Genomic DNA, 19,004 nt, shown 5'->3' with positions numbered 1-19,004 from the left:
CTGTGCAACTGGTTATAGTGTCACAGACTTAGGTGGCTAGGAAATAGGCAGTGAACTGAGCAACATACTAGGTTTCATTAAGTTACGTTCTACGATTCCAAATCCGTAACAAGATCTTTCTTTTCACCATGCGGTTTTGGACTCTTCTTATATTCTTAATATATCCTCACAGTTATATATATTGAAGGGAATCACAATGGACCCCAAGGTCTCCGAGTGGAAGTGCACATAATGTACACCCCTTCCTAACCTAACCTAAGGCATAATCAAAGTTTAAATATATTTTTTTCATCCAAAAAAAAAAAATTAAACATTGATTATGCTTAACTATATTTAAAATTTTGATAAGTTGATAACCCGGCCTTAAATATTCATTCATTAAAAGTCTGATATTTGATATATCAAAATGACCAATCGGCTCCTTGTATTGCGCATTCATAATTAGTCTTTAAAAACCGTTGAGTGGGGTTTCATATACTGTCAAATTGTTATCGCATTTAGTCTCGGTGAACAGTCTCCCACAATATTTGTGTTTCTCGACATGTAGACTTAGCCTTTCCTTTCGAAATAGTTTACTAATACATTTTAGACAACGTAAACAAATCGTATAATATGGCAAATGGGTTTGAATTTATTTATAAATAAATTATCTTAATTAAATAAACCTTTAAAATTTCTTTTCATTACATATCTATAATTTCAAAAGACGATATCTTATTGAAAACAATTCAAATATTAAAACTATAAGAACACATAAAGTTCTTAAAAATAACTTAAAAAAAATGCTTTAATTTTAGAAAATCGTGGAGAATTTTTGGAAAAACTCTTACGTGCTCGCTCTGCGGTACGTCCTGGCACTCCATCTCAGCCCATTTTGCCAACGGTCAGCGTATTACGTCTAGTTGTTGGCAATTGGGTATTGCAATCTCAAAAACAGAGTCAGTTGCAAATACACAATACCGAAGGTCATCAGGTTACAATATTGCAAGATGATTTACCTGGTTTTATATTTGAAAGTAATCGTGGCACAAAGCACACATTCACAGCAGAAACCACATTGGGACCAGATTTCGCTACGGGCTGGTCTACAAATAAGAAAAAGAAGATTAAAACTAAAACTGAAGTTCAAAAGACTCAGGTTAAAAATATGGCTCGTGATATTTACAACAAATACTTTAAGGCTGCCCAGGCAGTTCCACGTGGAGCTGTGGCCAAATTAACTAGTATAGTGAAAAGAATTGAAATTGCCCTGGAAGAGCAACGTTTGCCTGGTCAGACCGTTTGGCAAGATAAATTACGTGAAGCCCTGAATGAGTTGTCACAACTTCTGCAAGAGGACGGTGTTGTTAGCGCTTATGAAATGCATTCATCTGGTTTGGTACAAGCCTTGGTTGCCGTACTCTCTAAGAACTACTGGGACAATGGATTGTCTCGCACTAAAATGAATAAATTGCAAAAACAACGTGTTGCTATATTTAAACAGTGTATTCTAGAACGCAACGAATTAAATACAAAAACTAATAATACCGCCTCCATTTTAGTCCAAAAATTGGTAGCCGTTCTAGAAAGCACCGAAAAACTTCCTGTCTTTTTATATGATGCCCCTGGTCCTGGATATGGTTTACAAATACTTACAAAACGTTTGCGTTTTCGTTTGGAACGTGCGGCTTGTGAAACTACACTTTTCGACCGTACCGGCAGAACATTAAAAATGGAACCTTTGGCCACAGTCGGTCAACTATCAAAATACTTACTGAAAATGGTTGCCAAACAATGGTATGATATGGATCGTAGCACATTTTTGTATTTGAAAAAATTGCGGGAACACAAACAAGGCATGGTATTTAAGCATCATTATGATTTTGATGAAGAGGGTCTAATATACTACATTGGTTCGAATGGCAAGACATGCGAGTGGGTAAATCCTGCTCAATATGGTCTTGTTCAGGTTACATGTTCCGAGGGTAAAACTCTGCCGTACGGAAAGTTGGAAGATATTCTATCTCGTGACAGCATTTCAGTAAATTGTCATACCAAGGATAATAAGAAAGCTTGGTTCGCAATCGATTTAGGTGTTTACGTAATACCCAATGCTTATACACTACGCCATGCACGTGGTTATGGGCGTTCTGCTTTGCGTAATTGGATGTTGCAAGGATCTAAAGATGGCGTTAATTGGACCACTTTAGTTACACATGCTGATGACAAGAGTCTTGTAGAGCCCGGAAGTACATCAACTTGGCCAATAGTATGTGCACCTGATGAGAATCAAGGTTTCCGTCACATACGCATTCAACAAAATGGTCGTAACGCATCTGGCCAAACACATTATCTGAGTTTAAGTGGTTTTGAAATTTATGGTCGTATAGTCAGTGTATGCGATGATATTGGTAAAGGTTCGAAGGAAGCTGAAGCTAAAATACGACGTGAACGTCGTCAAATTCGTGCTCAATTGAAGCATATAACCACGGGAGCACGTGTCGTGCGTGGTGTCGACTGGCGTTGGGATGATCAGGATGGTGGCTGCGAGGGCACTGTAACCGGTGAAATTCATAATGGTTGGATAGATGTAAAATGGGATCATGGTGTTCGAAACTCGTACCGCATGGGTGCCGAAGGAAAGTACGATTTAAAACTGGCCAATAGTGAAAATATTTCAATGTTTGAAGGTGGAACAGCAATAGCCCCCATTGCAACTAGCAATAGCAGTAAGAAAGGAATCTCCTTGAACTCAAGAAAATCAAGTTCAACTCCTTCGCTGCCAGAAGCAACTGAAATTAATCGCAACTCCGAAGGGCCACCAGATCAAGCTGCATCAGCAGACAATCTTGCTTGGAAGCAAACAGTGGAAGCTATAACAGAAGACGTATTTTCATCGGCCAAATCTCAAATGCTAGCCGGTGGTTCTGGATCAGGTGTCGCTGGCGATGAAAACCAGGGAATTCAAGGTAAAAATACATCATCAGGTGCGGGCGGAGTGCCAGTGGGCAATACTTCTACTTTACTTAGAGAACGTGACAACATTACAGATCTATCAACAATAAACAATTCAATGCAAGCAATAAATGCAAATGTAGCATCTGATCTTGCTACAATTACAGAAAATTTAGCTATGAGCGATAATCCTCCACCCAGTGGATTGGCTACCATCACTAGTGCTGCTACAGGTTTTGGTACTTCGAATGCAAACAGTAAAAATGCTCTGGCTGCAATATTTGGCAATGTTAGCTCATCAGGTTCAGGCTCTGCTACGGCATCAACATCATCCTCTTGTGAAGCTAACAATAAGATGAATGCCAACAACTCGGCCGCAAGTGGAAGTATTAGTAAAGGCCTTTTAGTTAATTTACGCTCTGGCTCTTCAGCTAGCCAACGTGTTTCCCAATTCTCGTCTGAGGCCCTCGAAATGATCGATAAAATGCGCGATGGGGTTGATATGTTACGGAACAACACTAATAATATTTTGGCATCGGATATTCTGTCATTGCCAGGAACAAATTTACTTGCTGCTGCGTGTGTGAAGTCAAATAATCCTAGAACTGGCGATATGACTGACAACTTGAGTAATCTTAGTGTTGATTGCCCTGGTACAGCTAATGATACGACAGTTGTTGTCGAGAAGAATTGTGGTGGTAATGATACGCACGTGGAAAGCGGCGTTTATAATGAACCTTCAGGCGGTGGCACAGATGCGGGCAATGATTCACAGGCATCTGCACAGAACAGTGAAAATAATGAGAGCGAAGTCTCTGTGTCAGTTTCCAATCAAATGAGTGTCAGCGTACCAAATTTGACTACCACTTCGGCATCAGAAACACAATCGCAGTCGGAGACATCTACTCATACTGGTTTATTGGAGACATTTGCCGCTATGGCACGTCGACGTACGTCTCAAGGAACTAATTTACAAAACAATCAAATTATGAACTCAACAAATGCAAATTCAAATGAACGAAATAATCAGAATTCTGGCGGAGGCTCGAATTCTTTCTTCCCCAGAGGTCCAAATTCCGTAACGAGTTTGGTGAAACTTGCTCTTTCGTCAAATTTCCATTCTGGTCTTCTCAGTACAGCACAGAGTTATCCAAGTTTATCTTCTAACAATGCAGCTAATACGGCAGGATCGAATGCTAATTCTGGCACAGGAAATACTTCGGCTGGTCAACAAGGACAAGCTTCTATAAACCCAGCACTTACCATGAGCCTCACTTCAACATCTAGTGACAGCGAACAGGTTTCTTTGGAAGACTTTCTTGAAACCTGTCGTGCTCCAGCCTTATTGGGAGACATGGACGATGATGACGATATGGACGAGGACAACGATGATGAAGAAAATGAGGATGAATACGAAGAGGTTGGAAATACACTTTTGCAAGTAATGGTGTCACGCAATCTTTTGACCTTCATGGATGATGAAACATTTGAAAATCGTTTGGCTGGTGTCACTAAACGTAAATCATGGGATGACGAATTTGTTTTGAAACGTCAATTCTCCGCATTGATACCAGCATTCGATCCCAGACCTGGTCGTACAAATGTCAATCAGACATCAGAAATAGAAATACCTACCCCCGGAACGAGTGCCGAAGCAGCCCGCACAAGCGAGCAGGAACCGATTCAACAACCAATTTTGGCTTTGTCTCTACGTGGGCCTGGAATTGGAGGTGTTCCTGATGTTGAAATTGAATTGGCCAACAATGATTGGACGATTTTCCGTGCAGTTCAAGAATTATTACAAGCTTCTCAACTAAGCAAGATTGATAAGTTCCGCAAAACTTGGGAACCAACATACACCATTGTGTACCGCGAGCTACAACCCACCCATAACCAAGATGCTACTGATGCAGATGAAGGAAACAACACCCCTGTTGTATCCTCCAAAAGTGGTGCATCCACATTGTCGCCAAATTCTCCAGTACGAGGTGAATTTATTACATCGGAAAATGTTAATTGCACTGTAGAAGATGTATTGCAACTCTTGAGTCAATTGAATACTTTAAATCAAACAATTAAGGAAGCCACTGAATTGAACGAAGGCTCTACTAACAGCAACACCACAATCCTACCAGTGGACATTTTCATGAGTAAGAAAATCACAAATAAATTGCAGCAACAAATTCAAGATCCATTGGTATTATCGAGCAATTCCTTGCCAATTTGGTGTGAAGACCTGAATCAGTCATGCCCGTTCCTGTTTCCGTTTGAAACACGACAACTATACTTTAATTGCACTGCATTTGGCGCTTCTCGTAGCATTGTTTGTCTTCAATCTCAAAGGGACGCTACCCTCGAGAGACAACGAATGCCAGGTTTGAGTCCACGTCGCGATGACCAACATGAATTCCGTGTAGGAAGACTTAAACATGAAAGAGTCAAAGTTCCTCGTGATGAAAACTTGTTGGAATGGGCCATGCAAGTCATGAAAGTACACTGTAATCGCAAATCTGTTCTGGAAGTTGGTTTTATGGGTGAAGAAGGTACAGGTCTTGGACCTACTTTAGAATTTTTCGCTCTTGTAAGTTATAAGTTTAATATTATTTAAATTCACACAGAAAACTAAATTAAAATTCTTTAACTTTTAGGTTGCTTCTGAATTACAAAGATCTGACTTGTGTATGTGGTTGTGTGATGACGATCCATCACAAAGAAGCGAGCTAATAGAAAAAATTGAAAAGGAAGGGGAAATTTCATCAGCATCCCTTAAAGAAGCCAATAAACCTATCGGTTACTACGTTAATCGACGTGAAAGTGGTCTTTTTCCAGCTCCATTGCCTCAAGACTCTGAAGTGTGCGATAAGGCATCAAAACATTTCTGGTTTTTGGGCGTATTCATTGCAAAAGTTCTGCAAGATATGCGATTGGTGGATTTACCTCTATCAGACTCTTTCCTACAGCTATTGTGTCACAACAAAATCTTATCTAGTTCCACTCCGCATAAAAGTTCCAACACCGCTTCAGAAGATTTAATGGCGACATCGATAATGTCAGAAGATTCCGAATTAGCAGACACTTGTTCCAAGTTACTTGGTACCGATTATCGTTCCGAGACCAGATGGTACGACGGAATATTGTCATACGAAAATCTTGCCGAAATCGATCCCATACGCTATGAATTCATCAAAGAGTTGCAGGATCTTTTAGCTCGCAAACAATCCATAGAATCTGATCTAAGCCTTACAACCGAACAACGTCAGACAGCAATTGCTAATCTCAAATTACATAGTAAAAATGGCACAGAAGCTAATCTAGAAGATTTAGCTTTGACCTTTACTTATTTACCAAGTTCATCTGTTTATGGCTATGAATATGCCGAATTAGTACCGAACGGTGTTGACATCGATGTAACTATCAATAATTTAGAAGAATATTGTGAGTCCCTGATAAGCTTTTCCCTACAAGATGGAATTGCAAAACAATTGGATGCATTCCATCGTGGTTTTTGTGAAGTTTTCCCCCTACAAAAGTTGGCAGCATTTAGTCCAGCCGAAGCTCGTATGATGATATGTGGTGAACAGCATCCACAATGGACCAGAGAAGATCTCATCAATTATACAGAACCGAAATTGGGTTATTCTAAGGATAGGTAAGTAGATTGTTTTAATTTGAATTAAGAGTGGCTCTTTTAAATATCAAACGAAATGTATTTAAGAGTAAACTTTGGTTTATTCAGAAAGTGGTATCCTAGAAGTGGTAAAGTCATTAATTTGCACTGATTCCTGACTACGCAATGCAAATTAGTTTGAGAGAAGTCGAAAATTTAAAGTATATCGTCTTCGCGTGTATTAGTTGAAATAAGTTGGTCCATCCAGAAATTATTCTTTTGTGGATGGTTCAAATATTATTACGTTTTTTAAATCATGTAAATTAATATATTTATTTGGAGGTATTGATAATGGACCGGAATGTATGGGTTTCTTTTCAATATGACTTGTATATGGTAAAAAATATTTTATATTTTACGCTAGAGTTTGGTTGATATAAAAGTGACATTGGTTCAAAATACCTTAGGATTGTTATTAAGATGACGTATATACAGTATTATTCCGAATATCTAGAAAACACTTTAGTAAATTTAAAACATTTTGTCATAATTTTCACGAAAATCTAAGATATTAGACCATTGTTAACAATAGATTTGCTTCGTATTCTAGTGTTACGATGTGTGTACACTGAACCAAATTTCTTATGAAAATATCCTTCACTGGCAACACTTGTAAAATAACTCATGTTCGTTTTTTAATTTCGGTTTCACATGTATAAGAAACTCACACATAGACGGTGCCCCCGGGCGTACTGCTGGAGACCAATGTATTAGACCATCTGAATGCATTTTTGATCGTTTATTTATTTATAAATTTTTCGGATAATCTGTAACTAGTCAATATAGCAAATGTATTTCAAAGGCATTTTCACGCAATGATCGACAATGTCCAATTTCGGGCAAAATATCATGAAAATCCTAATAAAGTACAACATATATAAAAGTAGTGTATAAACAATTTGGTCACATATTAAAGAGATATAGGCCAATTTTTCACAAAAAACCGGACGGTCAGGTCTAGCTTTTATATTACATCAATGACACAAACTCTTATTTGTTTTAAATTTAATTTTGTTCAATATACATACATACATATTTCTTATTAAAAATTAATTTTAAAAACGAAACGAAAAATATAATATATATTTATTTCTTTTAGTCCCGGTTTTCTACGATTCGTTAATGTTTTAATGAGTTTGACTGGTCCGGAGCGTAAAGCATTCCTACAATTTACAACTGGATGCAGTAGTTTACCACCTGGAGGTTTGGCCAACTTACATCCACGCCTAACAGTGGTACGCAAAGTAGATGCTGGTGATGGTAGCTATCCGTCGGTGAACACTTGTGTCCACTATTTGAAATTGCCGGATTATCAGACCGAAGAGATCATGAAAGAACGTTTACTAACAGCGACAAAAGAGAAAGGATTCCATTTAAATTAAAATGTGAATAATCAATCAATTATATTTGATTCTCACTTTAATATTTATTATTATTTTTTTTTGTTTTGGTTTGTTTATTATTAATCTTTTATCAATGTAATGATGATGATGTTTGTCTTATGTATATCCTTCTTCAGATTATTATGATATTAATAAGAAATTGTGTTGATAATACTAAAGCAATGAACACAATGAAGAGATGATGCATTTTTTGGCACACCGAAGAAGCATAGAAAACAAACAAGAACTAATAAATTAAGATTTGTTGTTTAAGTTGATCCTACTTCTTCTAATACTATTCACGAAATTGAAAATATGTTGATTTTCATCGTTATGATTGTTTGTAAATTCAAAGCAATTTATTGTTGATTTACATTTACCCCTGCTCTTTCTTTTTTTTTTGCTACATCCCCAAATAATTTGGTTTATGTTGTTTTTATTATTTTTTTTATCATTGTTAATTTTTTGTCTAATATTGTAATAACAACTGTAGTACGAGTATGTTCTATCCTCACTCCAATAAAAGTAAGTACGTGGTGGGTAGAATGGAATTGTTGGACACGATCTGAAAACAAATACGATAATTTTTAATATTTAGTACTAATTACTATAATAAATAAAAAAAAACTTAAAAGCAAAATTTTGTTAACTATTTCAGAAAAACAAAAGCAAACACAACAACATCAAACAAACATTTACTATTATTACTACTACCACTTACCTACTATAGAATAATATAAAATTTTGAGGGCAAAAAATGTTTGTGTTTCTTATAATATATTTTAAACAAACGAAAAAATAATGCAACTTTTATGTAAATATTTGAAATAAATTTAATTTATTCTTATATCTCAAGCTTATATTTATATACATACATTAATAATGATTAAACTTACATACACACACAAGTGAAGAAAAAACATTAAATTAAATTTTAAACAGTTTTTAATAAAACCCCCTGTTTTATTCGAGGATTTAAAAGAAAATACATAACTACCAAAAAATTAAAGAGACATTTAAGAAAAAAAACTTATAGCTAATTTACAACAACATATTTACATATTTTTCACCTTTAGTCATAGTTTTGCAATCATTAAAAATTAATGAAATATTTCAAGTTTATTTTGTTATACGATGCATTCGACAACATAAACGAAATTAAATTCAACAAATATCAATGGAAAGGGAGAAGAAGAAGATAAGATTATTAGTTAATTGCCTTTTAACATAATACATATATAGTTTAAATATGTTTCAATCAGCCTTTACTTCTTTTTCTTCTAATAACTCCCTGTTCATATTACATATATTCATTTAGTATCATGTGTAACATAATATAAAAAATGTATTTCATACCACCATATTAGAACTAATTTGGTAGGATCTTTAACAAAAATAAACTCTCATCCCTTTTTGCTTTTAAGCTTAAATTGATTTAAATTTAATTTGCGTTTTTCTTAGTCAATACACGTTTAAAATTACACACTTAATTTGACCATCTGTCCTTGGCTTGATTTACTTTTTATGTTAACTGAAGTTAGTTTTAAAATTAAATTTTGCAAATAAATGAAGCTTTGCTTTTTGTCTTAATTATTCACCATGTTATCGTATTTAAATAATTTTAGTTGATAAGTGTATTTTTTAAGAGTTACATGAACATGAATCGTATAAATAAATCTTATTAAAATCTCTAAAATTGCCTTTTTTAAATGGATCTGAACAAAAATCAACATGTTCTGTCACTCGCATAACATTTGCCATTGTGACTTGTTATTTTTCCTATAATGCTAGATACAAATATTAGAAAATTGAAAAATTCAGAGAGCAAAACGCGTAAGTTCCAGAACAAGCGATTTGACAATCGTGCGAGTATCAGAACTTATCTGAAGGTTAGGGCAATTAACTGTATGAATTTACAAGACCCAAAACTGCTTATCCATGATTTCTTAGAGGGTTGATAGAATTCAGAGAAATGTCATCTTTGCCCAAACTCATTGAGCTTTGGCATGTTTATAAATGTCACTATCACTTCAATCCAATTAAAGTGCAACTCGAAAAAATACATTACTCCATGTTGCCAACGACCACATAATTCATGGGCATTTTCGACGTTGTCACCATCTTACGACACAACAACTGCTCAGGTCTTATTAGTCATCGCAACTGGTCCCCCAGCTTCATAGCGAGTTGTTGTAATACATAACCAAAAAACATAAGCACAACCCATCCCAATATAACACCACCAAATCTTGTACACACTCCACCTTCAGTATACAACAGTCCACGTCCACTACAATGGGCTTCCGGGAATTATAACATCATTCGGAGGAAAAAAGTCTTCTATAATTTTTTAATTCTTAAAAATTTTTTATATTTTTGAAAAGAGGACATAATTTCCTACACGTTGATATATAATATGTATATCTTTTCCTTTTCGCTATTGTTAATGACAATCCCACAATTCCCAAAAAACTTTCCAAAAATCCCAAAATTGGGATTTTTTGATTTATTGAAGGCACCAAGCACGGGGCTATGAAATCCCTTTGCACAATATTGAAGAACATATTGGGACACACAAAACATGTCTTAATTTTTTGAAAGCAGCTATGCGATTTGAGAAAATGTTATCTAAAGTTGAAATTTATATAAAAAAATAGGTCTACTTCGGAAGGCTCTGGACCACGCAATAATACGAATTTTGATATTATTTAGCTTTTATAATATTTCCCGCGATGTTGAGAAAAATATATATACACTATTTATCTTTTTATTATTTTCTGTATAATTTAAAATTAATGTAAGTACTTTTTTCAAAAAAAAAAATGGCGAAAAAACGACTTTTTTATTTTTTTAAATTTGAATGCACATAACTTTTGACTCAGTAGAGGTTTTTAAACAATTCTTTCCTACTATTATTACTACATGTCTTGTTAATTCAAAAAACTCGGGAAAGAATTGGATCCGTTATTAGCAAAAAACCAGACAAAGGTAGGTAAATAAAATAAAATTTTACTTTTCAAAAGCGAATAACTCGTAAACTATAAGAGATAATATATATATATCGGATCGCAAACAAAAATTTGGCATCAATTTTAATTTTTGATATAAACTTAATCTTATCAACACCTCTTCTATGGCCATGGGAAATTTTATTAAAATCGGGCTATTCGTTTAGAAGTTACAGATTATTTCCACTTTTTTTTCAGATCCCCCACTGTGCGTCGCTACTTGCCCATACCACCTGGCAAATCCAGACAGCATTGAACTCAGACCACATTCCCATCTTCAATCCAGCTAATGAACAAATTGTACAGTTGAAGGCAGAGATTAATAATCTCGTAAATGAACATCGCCGCAACAAATGGTTAGCCCATTTCGACCAATGTACATCTAGTTTGAAAATGCTTTGGTCTACTATTAGAAATCTATCTGGATCAACAAATAATAAAAATCTCTCCGCTGTCACCTTTAACGACATGCAATATACAGATGCCAGGAAATTTGCAATTCAGTTCTGCCGACAATTTGTTTAACGCCCCACAGTGTGGCAAATTTAAAAATAGCGGCCAAAACTCTATAACTTTTAACACAGGCGGAATTTTTTAATGTTTGATAGGTGACTTGTTTACCCTTATTTTGGTATATTAATTTGTATATTAGGTTGTGGCGGAATGTAGTTATGATTTCTAGAAAAGTGATAGTTATTTTCTGAAGAATTATTAGCCATAATTTAAGTTAGAATTTTTTTTTTTGCAATTTGCATTTGAAATTTATAACAAAAAATTTAGTATTTATTGTATTGTATAACATAAAAACCTTTCTGAGTCCATATTTTTGTCGAAAAGTTTTATAAGAAACTAACTTAACCCGGTCCGCGTTGCTGGCGCTCAGAAAACATCTGTTTTATATTGCATCTAGATCTCGATTTAAATATACAGTGTCGCACAAAGTCTGTGATTCAACATTCAATGTTAATACGTGTGGCATTCCGGCTGGTTCAAATGAATTTAAAAATTCAGTACGATAATTGACGGTTTGTTCTTCGTTCATTACAGTGTTAATCAATTTGTATTTTATTGTTTCGCCAGGCAGTTTCAATTGAATTTTGTCACTGAGCTTGTTAACATCATAAGTTTTTGGTGCCAAAATTGTACATTCCCACAGCCAATATGAATTTTTGTAGTTGGTTGTAAGACTTGGGAATACCTTGTCGTCAACGGCTTTAACATTCATTTGGATTTGGCAGAAGTTAAGGAACAAAATCTCATTTGTGGCGGGATCAAAAGTTGAAGGAACTTCGCATCATCATTGAGAAGCGGGAGCAATAATCCAATTATGTGGTACATTTGGCTTTGAACTTTTAGGTGTGCATGAAGCCGACGTCATTTGAAAGCAGAAGCTGCACTTTTAGATATTTTGAAGGAAGTGCTTGAAAATAGGATTGGCGCCGGAAATGTAACTTAGAAGCAGCTCAGGCGGCTCAATAATTGGTGGCAGAATAACTTTACCGTTCGAATAGTACTCTGCAATGTAAGCAATGTCATTGCGCCAATCAGTAGGTCCTTAAGATTCATGTAATCATCATACTTGTTGTAATAAAATGCCGGCAACTTTAAATCGATTCTTTCTCTTGATCGAGCCATTCGGGAGCGATTGGATTCTAGTCTTTCGATATGCTGTTAAGGTGTCTCTGCAGCTCTCGATGAAGATGCATTGCGACGCATTTGCTGAAGCCGTGATTCTCGTTCTCTTTCCGTTTCTGCGGATCTAGACGTAGAAGCCCTTTATTAAAAGTGAAATGCGGAGAGTTATTTAAAATATATATTTTTTTTAATAGATTTCATATGGAAATTTCTTATTCATGCACCTAATATGCAAGACAAAACAAAATTGATTATCACAGATCAAAAATCAGATTTTACACTGTTAACCAAGAAGATTCCGTGAAAATTCCATCAAAATTGGTCCAGCCATTTTTGAGTCCATACGGAACATACATACACACATCCATTTTTAAACGACCCTCCGCCCACAGACCAAATTTAAAAAATCTGACTATACAGTGTTATTCGCTGGGCTATTCTGAAGATTCCCTGAAAATTTCATCAAAATCGGTCCAGCCGTTTTTTTTATATATATAGATGACATTTGCGGTATAATGTGAAAATTTTATTATTCCACGCCCCTCCGCCCATAGACCGAAAATCAAAAATCTGACTTTACAGTGTTACCCGCAAGGTATTCAGACGATTTCCTGAAAATTTTATCAAAATTGGTCCAGCCGTTTTTGAGTTCATTCGGAACATACATACATACCCAACTACAAACATCCATTGTTATATGTATGTAGATATACAAGGTGGCGCAAAAGTAATCCTCCTATCAGAAAATGCTATAAATTTTGCGATTGACCCCTAATGTCAGTTCTGTTTTGACATTTGTGTAGTAAACACATGCGAAATACATGTTAATAAACTTTGGCACAACGTGAATTTCGTCGCAGATGAGTGATGAGGCCCATTTCCATCTTAGCGGGTACGTAAATAAGCTAAATTTACGCTTCTGGGACACCCGCTCAAAGTCACTGTATGGTGTGCTGTTTTCGCTGGAGGAGTCATCGGACCTGTTTTCTTCGAAGACGTCGCGGGCCAAACGGTTACAGTGAATGGTGAGCGCTACAGAGCAATGATCAACGAGTTCTTTTTGCCGCAACTTGATGAATTGGGATTGGAAAACATGTGGTTCCAACAGGATGGTGCAACGGAACACACTGCACGTGCCACAACCGATATGCTGAAGGATGCATTTCCCGTGCGCCTTCTCCCGTTTTGGCGATTTGCACTAGCCAGCAAGATCGCCTGATTTGATCGCTCCAGACTTCTTTTTATGGGGCATTTGAGGTCACGGGTTTATGTCAACAAGCCTCAGACTCTTGCAGCTCTTAAAGACAATATCCGTCAAGAATGTGAGGACCTATCGCCGGAAGTTTTGGCCAAAGTGATGGAAAATGCCATAAAAAGGGCTCAAATGACAATGAACTGTGGCGGCGGCCATTTACATGACATCATATTCTCGACTTGATGTAAAAAAATTAAAAGACCAAATAAAAATAATCCACAAGAAGAATCAAAGTTTTTCTTTTTTTTTTAATTACAGCCGAAAAACATCGGAAGTTTACTTTTGCGCCACCTTGTAGATATTTTATTTTCCAATAAAATTTAATAAATAATGATAACAGTATTAAAGAATTATAATAATAACAAGTATGAAAGTATGGTCCGTCAAGCCCGACAATATAATACCCAAAACTAAGAAAATGAGCAAAATCATTTTTCTTTAAAATGTGAATAATTTATATGGGAGCTATGACTAATAATGGACCGATCGCCATGAAATTAGGTCATGTGATTTATGTCTATATGAAAGTTATTTGTGTTGAATTTTTTGTGCATACCAACATTTTTAAGAGATATATCGCACTTGATCAACAAGAGGGTATTAATTCAAAATTTTAAAATTTTCTGTAGAGGATAAAAACTTTTTGTGGTTACATTTTAAGAGAATTTGAAAATCTGAATACATCATAGTATATAAATTCCATTTAAAAATATAATTACATGTTTTTTGAGTTAATACCATTTTTCTGAAAAAATGTGAACAATTTTATTATAAAAAGAGTCACATTTCGAATTAAAATCATAAAGTAAAACACATTTTATCGACAAAACAGTATCAACTCAAAATACAACCAAATTTAAATAAAACAATTTGATTATTTTTCAATTGAATAAAGGCTCAAATCAAAATAATACCATTTTTATGAAAATATGGAATGCATTTCTATTTCAACTTTTGTATTAACTCAAAATAATACCTTTTTGTTGATATAAAAGTAGTCACTACATTATCACTAAGATGATCTCAAATGTGTTTTCGAGATGAAAGAGTAATCGGAATACGTTGAAATGTTTACAGTAGATAGATATTGATGTTGTTAGTTGATTTCTTGCAAAAAGTAAAATTTTAAAAATGTGGAGTTGATCAAGTGCGATATATGGTGGCATCATACTTGAGTCAGAAAAATTGATCAAGCTCAAAAAGAGCAAAAAAGCGCAAAACGAAATAGGTATGTTAATAAAGGGGTGAGTAAGTACTTTCAAATGGCTCTAGGCTTTTTACGAAATATTAGGAATTCCCTAAGGTTCTATTCCATCAAAACTTAAGTTTATGTAAAATTTAACACATTTTTAAAAATAAAATTCCTTCACTCCCATTGAAGTCGAAAACATTCAGGGTTATTCCTGTTCTCACTTTCACCATTCACCTTATTTTTGAAAGTACAATTACAACAATAGTATTTAATTTTCTCAGAATTTCTTATTATAATTATGTACACGTAATTTGTTTAACCTTAATTATATAATTTTCGAAATTTTATTTTATATTATATTGTTGTAATTATGCTTTCAAAAATGGGGTGAATGGTGAAAGTGAGAACAGGAATAGCCATGATTATCTCCAAATCAAAACCCTCTAAAGCTCTTGGTCCTATTGGCATCTCAATGCTGATGTTAAAGAATCTTGGTGAAGTAGCAATTGAATATCTCACCCAGCTTCTCGAACTCTCGATACGCCAGTTTGTGATTCCTGATATTTGGGAAGTTGCGCGAATTATTCCCATTCCAACGATGTCAAACGCTGGTCTCACTTCCTGAACCACCCCAAGATGTTTCGATGGCGTCGTACGCAGGTGACTGTACAATATTCTCAAAAAATAGCGTGTAAATCAAATTCGCGTAAAACGAGGTCCTAATTTAGAACGAAATGCTTTTGTGGGGCCAATAATTTTTTATTTCGCGTAAAACAATACATCAGTCACATAACAAAAAATAAATTGGGACCTAAATATCGCGTTAAATAGAAAATACATATCGTCACCTTAAATGAAAGCGGACGTAACTACATATAAATTCAAAGTCGAGTTTTTGATTGATTGAACAATTGCCAAGAATACTCCATTATTATTGATTTTATAACGTATCCTGTAAAAACAATAAAAAAGTAGTTACGTCCGTTTGCATTTAAGGCGATGATATACTTTAAGTAAACATATTTTATTTGTACTTTTAAAAACTTACTTAAAACAAAAGTAAAGTAAAACAACTCAACTAAAAAAAATATTATCGAAAATTAAGGAAAAAATTTCAATTAAAAAAAAACAAAATATTCTAATACATAAAACAGATCAAAACATAACAAAAAATTCATGAAAATTAACGATGTTTTCAAAAAAAAATCTGTTATTCGCTTGTGCTTTTTTTCGTTTCTTGTTGTTTGTTGCCGCGTTATATAAAAATCGTGTAAAAAAGTCGCGTATTTGAAAAAAAAATGGTTGCTAATTTGAGTTCGCGTTATATCAAATTCGCGTAAATAAAGTACAGCGTAAATGAAGGCTTACCTGTATCACCAAAAAAGTCTCCGTACAGTTAACTATTTTAAGGCAAGGAATCCTAATATTAAACTTAATTGCATTTAATATGTGGTAGGTCCTCCTTTCTGAGCAATTGCTTCATTTTAATGGCTGTGAATGGAATGGACCAGCTTTGTTGTTGTCAGGGAATCCAAAAATAAGTAAATTTTAATGGATAGAAGGAAAATTATTATTAACTTGCAAAATGAAGGAAAAAAATCTAACCGAAATCAAGGATATTGCAAAAAGACCACGCTCTTCCTTTCAGTACATTATTCAACAGTTCAAAAACACCGGAACAATGGCAAATAAACAAAGAACTGACCATCTAAGAAAAATAGACCACCACTTAGAGAGAAGAATTGTACGATTTGTAGAATTTAATCCAAAAATGAACATGTGTAATTGCGGGAAACTTGAAAACTAGTGATGAATTAACGGTAAACCCCCAAACTGTAAGAAACGCTCTTAAACTAAATGGATACAATGTAAGTCGAGTAAGCCGTAAGAAGCCCCTTGTTCGAAAAGTAAACATGAAAAAGAGATTGGATTACGCTATCGAGCATATTGATAAAGATTTTTTATTTTGGGATCGAGTTATTTTTAGCTATGAAAGTAAATTGAATGTTTTTGGTTCTAATGGAAGAAAAATGGTATGGAAAAAGCCAAATACTGAAATGGATCCGAAGCATTTGACGCTAACCGTAAAGCATGGAGGAGGTAACGTAATTGGTTGGAGTTGCATGGCTTCATCTGGGGTGGGAAATCTTTTTTTTATTGAAAAGACGATGGATAAATATGCATACCTTAATATATTAAAAGAAGACTTAAAACAGAGTTCTGAAAAATTAGGCTTGGGACGTTTGTATTGCTTTCAACAAGACAACGACCCCAAACACACCTCTAGATTAGTAAAGGAATGTCTTATTTATTGTCCAGTAAAAAATATCAACACAAAAAACGTTTAAAACATATGGTTGCAAATGCAAACAAAACTAAAAAGTTGAAAATTAATACAATTTACATGTTTTGCAAATAAAAGAAGTAAAATAACACAAAACAAAAGTTTTAAATTGTTTTATAATAAAATACATCTTATTTTTACAAATTGTTGTTCACGTACTTTTTTTGATTATTTTTCAGACTGAGAGTAATTTATTTTTACTCTCTAAAATAAAGTTACTGGACATTTTTTACTGGAAGTACGCGAACACACCTATTAACGAAGTAATAAAAGATAATATAATATTAAAAAAATCACCTGGAAATGATTCAGTTACTCCTACTATGATTAAAAACCTACAGAGTGTGACAATAATTGTGTTGTCTATAATATTCAATGCGATCTTTAAACATGGAGTTTATCCGACAAATTGGAAATTTTCTCAGATAAAATTGATACCAAAGCCAGGTAAAGACTTGACCGTACCAATCTCCTATAGATCAATAAGCTTACATCCTTGCTTATCGAAGCTATTCAAAAAAGTGTTCCAAAGGAAACTCGAAGCTATTCAAAAAAGTGTTCCAAAGGAAAATCATCCCAATTTTTTTTTGTTTTGAGTTTTAAATCATATGGCGGTGTATACAACACACAAATTGCCAGGTTATCCCACTAGCGATTTATTTTATGCGATGATAGGAATCATCACTGATTCTGTGTGACTCCGTAAATAAACTTTGGAAGGCGTTGTCAAACGCCTACTTCCACAGATTACTTTGGTGTACGTGAGGGGTTGTGTTCTAAATAATTTGGAAAAAAAGAAAAAAACTTGTAGTACAATCAAAGTAACGAAGCCATTTTGCATTCCTTAATGATGCCATTTTTAAATGAGAAAAATATAATCCTAGTTCATCAATTAGGTTTCCGGGAACGCCATGGAACAGTCGAACAAGTTAATCGTTTAACCGGAGAGATAAGAAAATCCTTTGAATTAAAGAAATATTGTTCAGCAAGCCTTCGATAAAGTATGTTTGCTGCCACCATGTACCCATAAACTATTGGAATCTTATCTATCGGACCGTTTATTCATAGTTAAGTACAACGATTGCGTGACGAAAGAATATATGATTGGAGCAGGAATACCACAAGGAGGTGTTCTTGGACCTACCCTCCATTTGATTTACACTTCTGATTTGCCTACGAACGATATATTACCTATTTCTACATTTGCTGACGACACCGCAATTATTGTGGAAACATGGTTAAACAAATGGAGAATACGAGTAAATGAGTTAAAAAGCTAACATGTTAGTTCACACTGAGGAGAAGATGCTGCGCACCTGTCACACTTAACAATGTTAATATACCTCAGCCCGATTATGTTACATACCTTGGTATTCACTCATATAGAAACCAAGAGACTTCACATGAAGTTAAAAGTATCTAGCCATCACTGGTTAATCAGTGATGGCTAGTGATAAGCCTGGACTATAAAGTCACAAAATCAATTTGGACATATGGAATCCAATTGTGGGGAACTGTTAGTAATACCAGTATTGAACTTATACTGAGAGCCCAATCTAAACTTCTTAGGACCATGACGGGTGCATC

The 19,004-nt window shown here is 34.6% G+C and overlaps 1 protein-coding gene across 2 annotated transcripts in view; it reads left to right on the top strand.

Moving 5' to 3' along the window:
* Positions 1-9,679, top strand: part of Ufd4 (ubiquitin fusion-degradation 4-like) — a 40,194-nt gene extending 30,515 nt beyond the window's left edge. For both annotated transcript variants that reach the window (XM_065502623.1, XM_065502622.1), the window contains 3 exons: positions 798-5,515; positions 5,583-6,583; positions 7,701-9,679. In XM_065502623.1, coding sequence (XP_065358695.1) covers positions 798-5,515; positions 5,583-6,583; positions 7,701-7,983 — 6,002 coding nt within the window. In that variant the 3' untranslated portion in view covers positions 7,984-9,679. The remainder of the gene's footprint in view (positions 1-797; positions 5,516-5,582; positions 6,584-7,700) is intronic.
* The last annotated feature ends 9,325 nt before the right edge of the window (positions 9,680-19,004 follow it).

This window comes from Calliphora vicina, chromosome 2 (genome assembly GCF_958450345.1).
Source record: "Calliphora vicina chromosome 2, idCalVici1.1, whole genome shotgun sequence".
NCBI lineage: Eukaryota > Metazoa > Arthropoda > Insecta > Diptera > Calliphoridae > Calliphora > Calliphora vicina.
The sequence above is the reverse complement of the archived record's forward strand: the minus strand, read 5'-3'. Positions and strand labels throughout refer to the sequence as shown.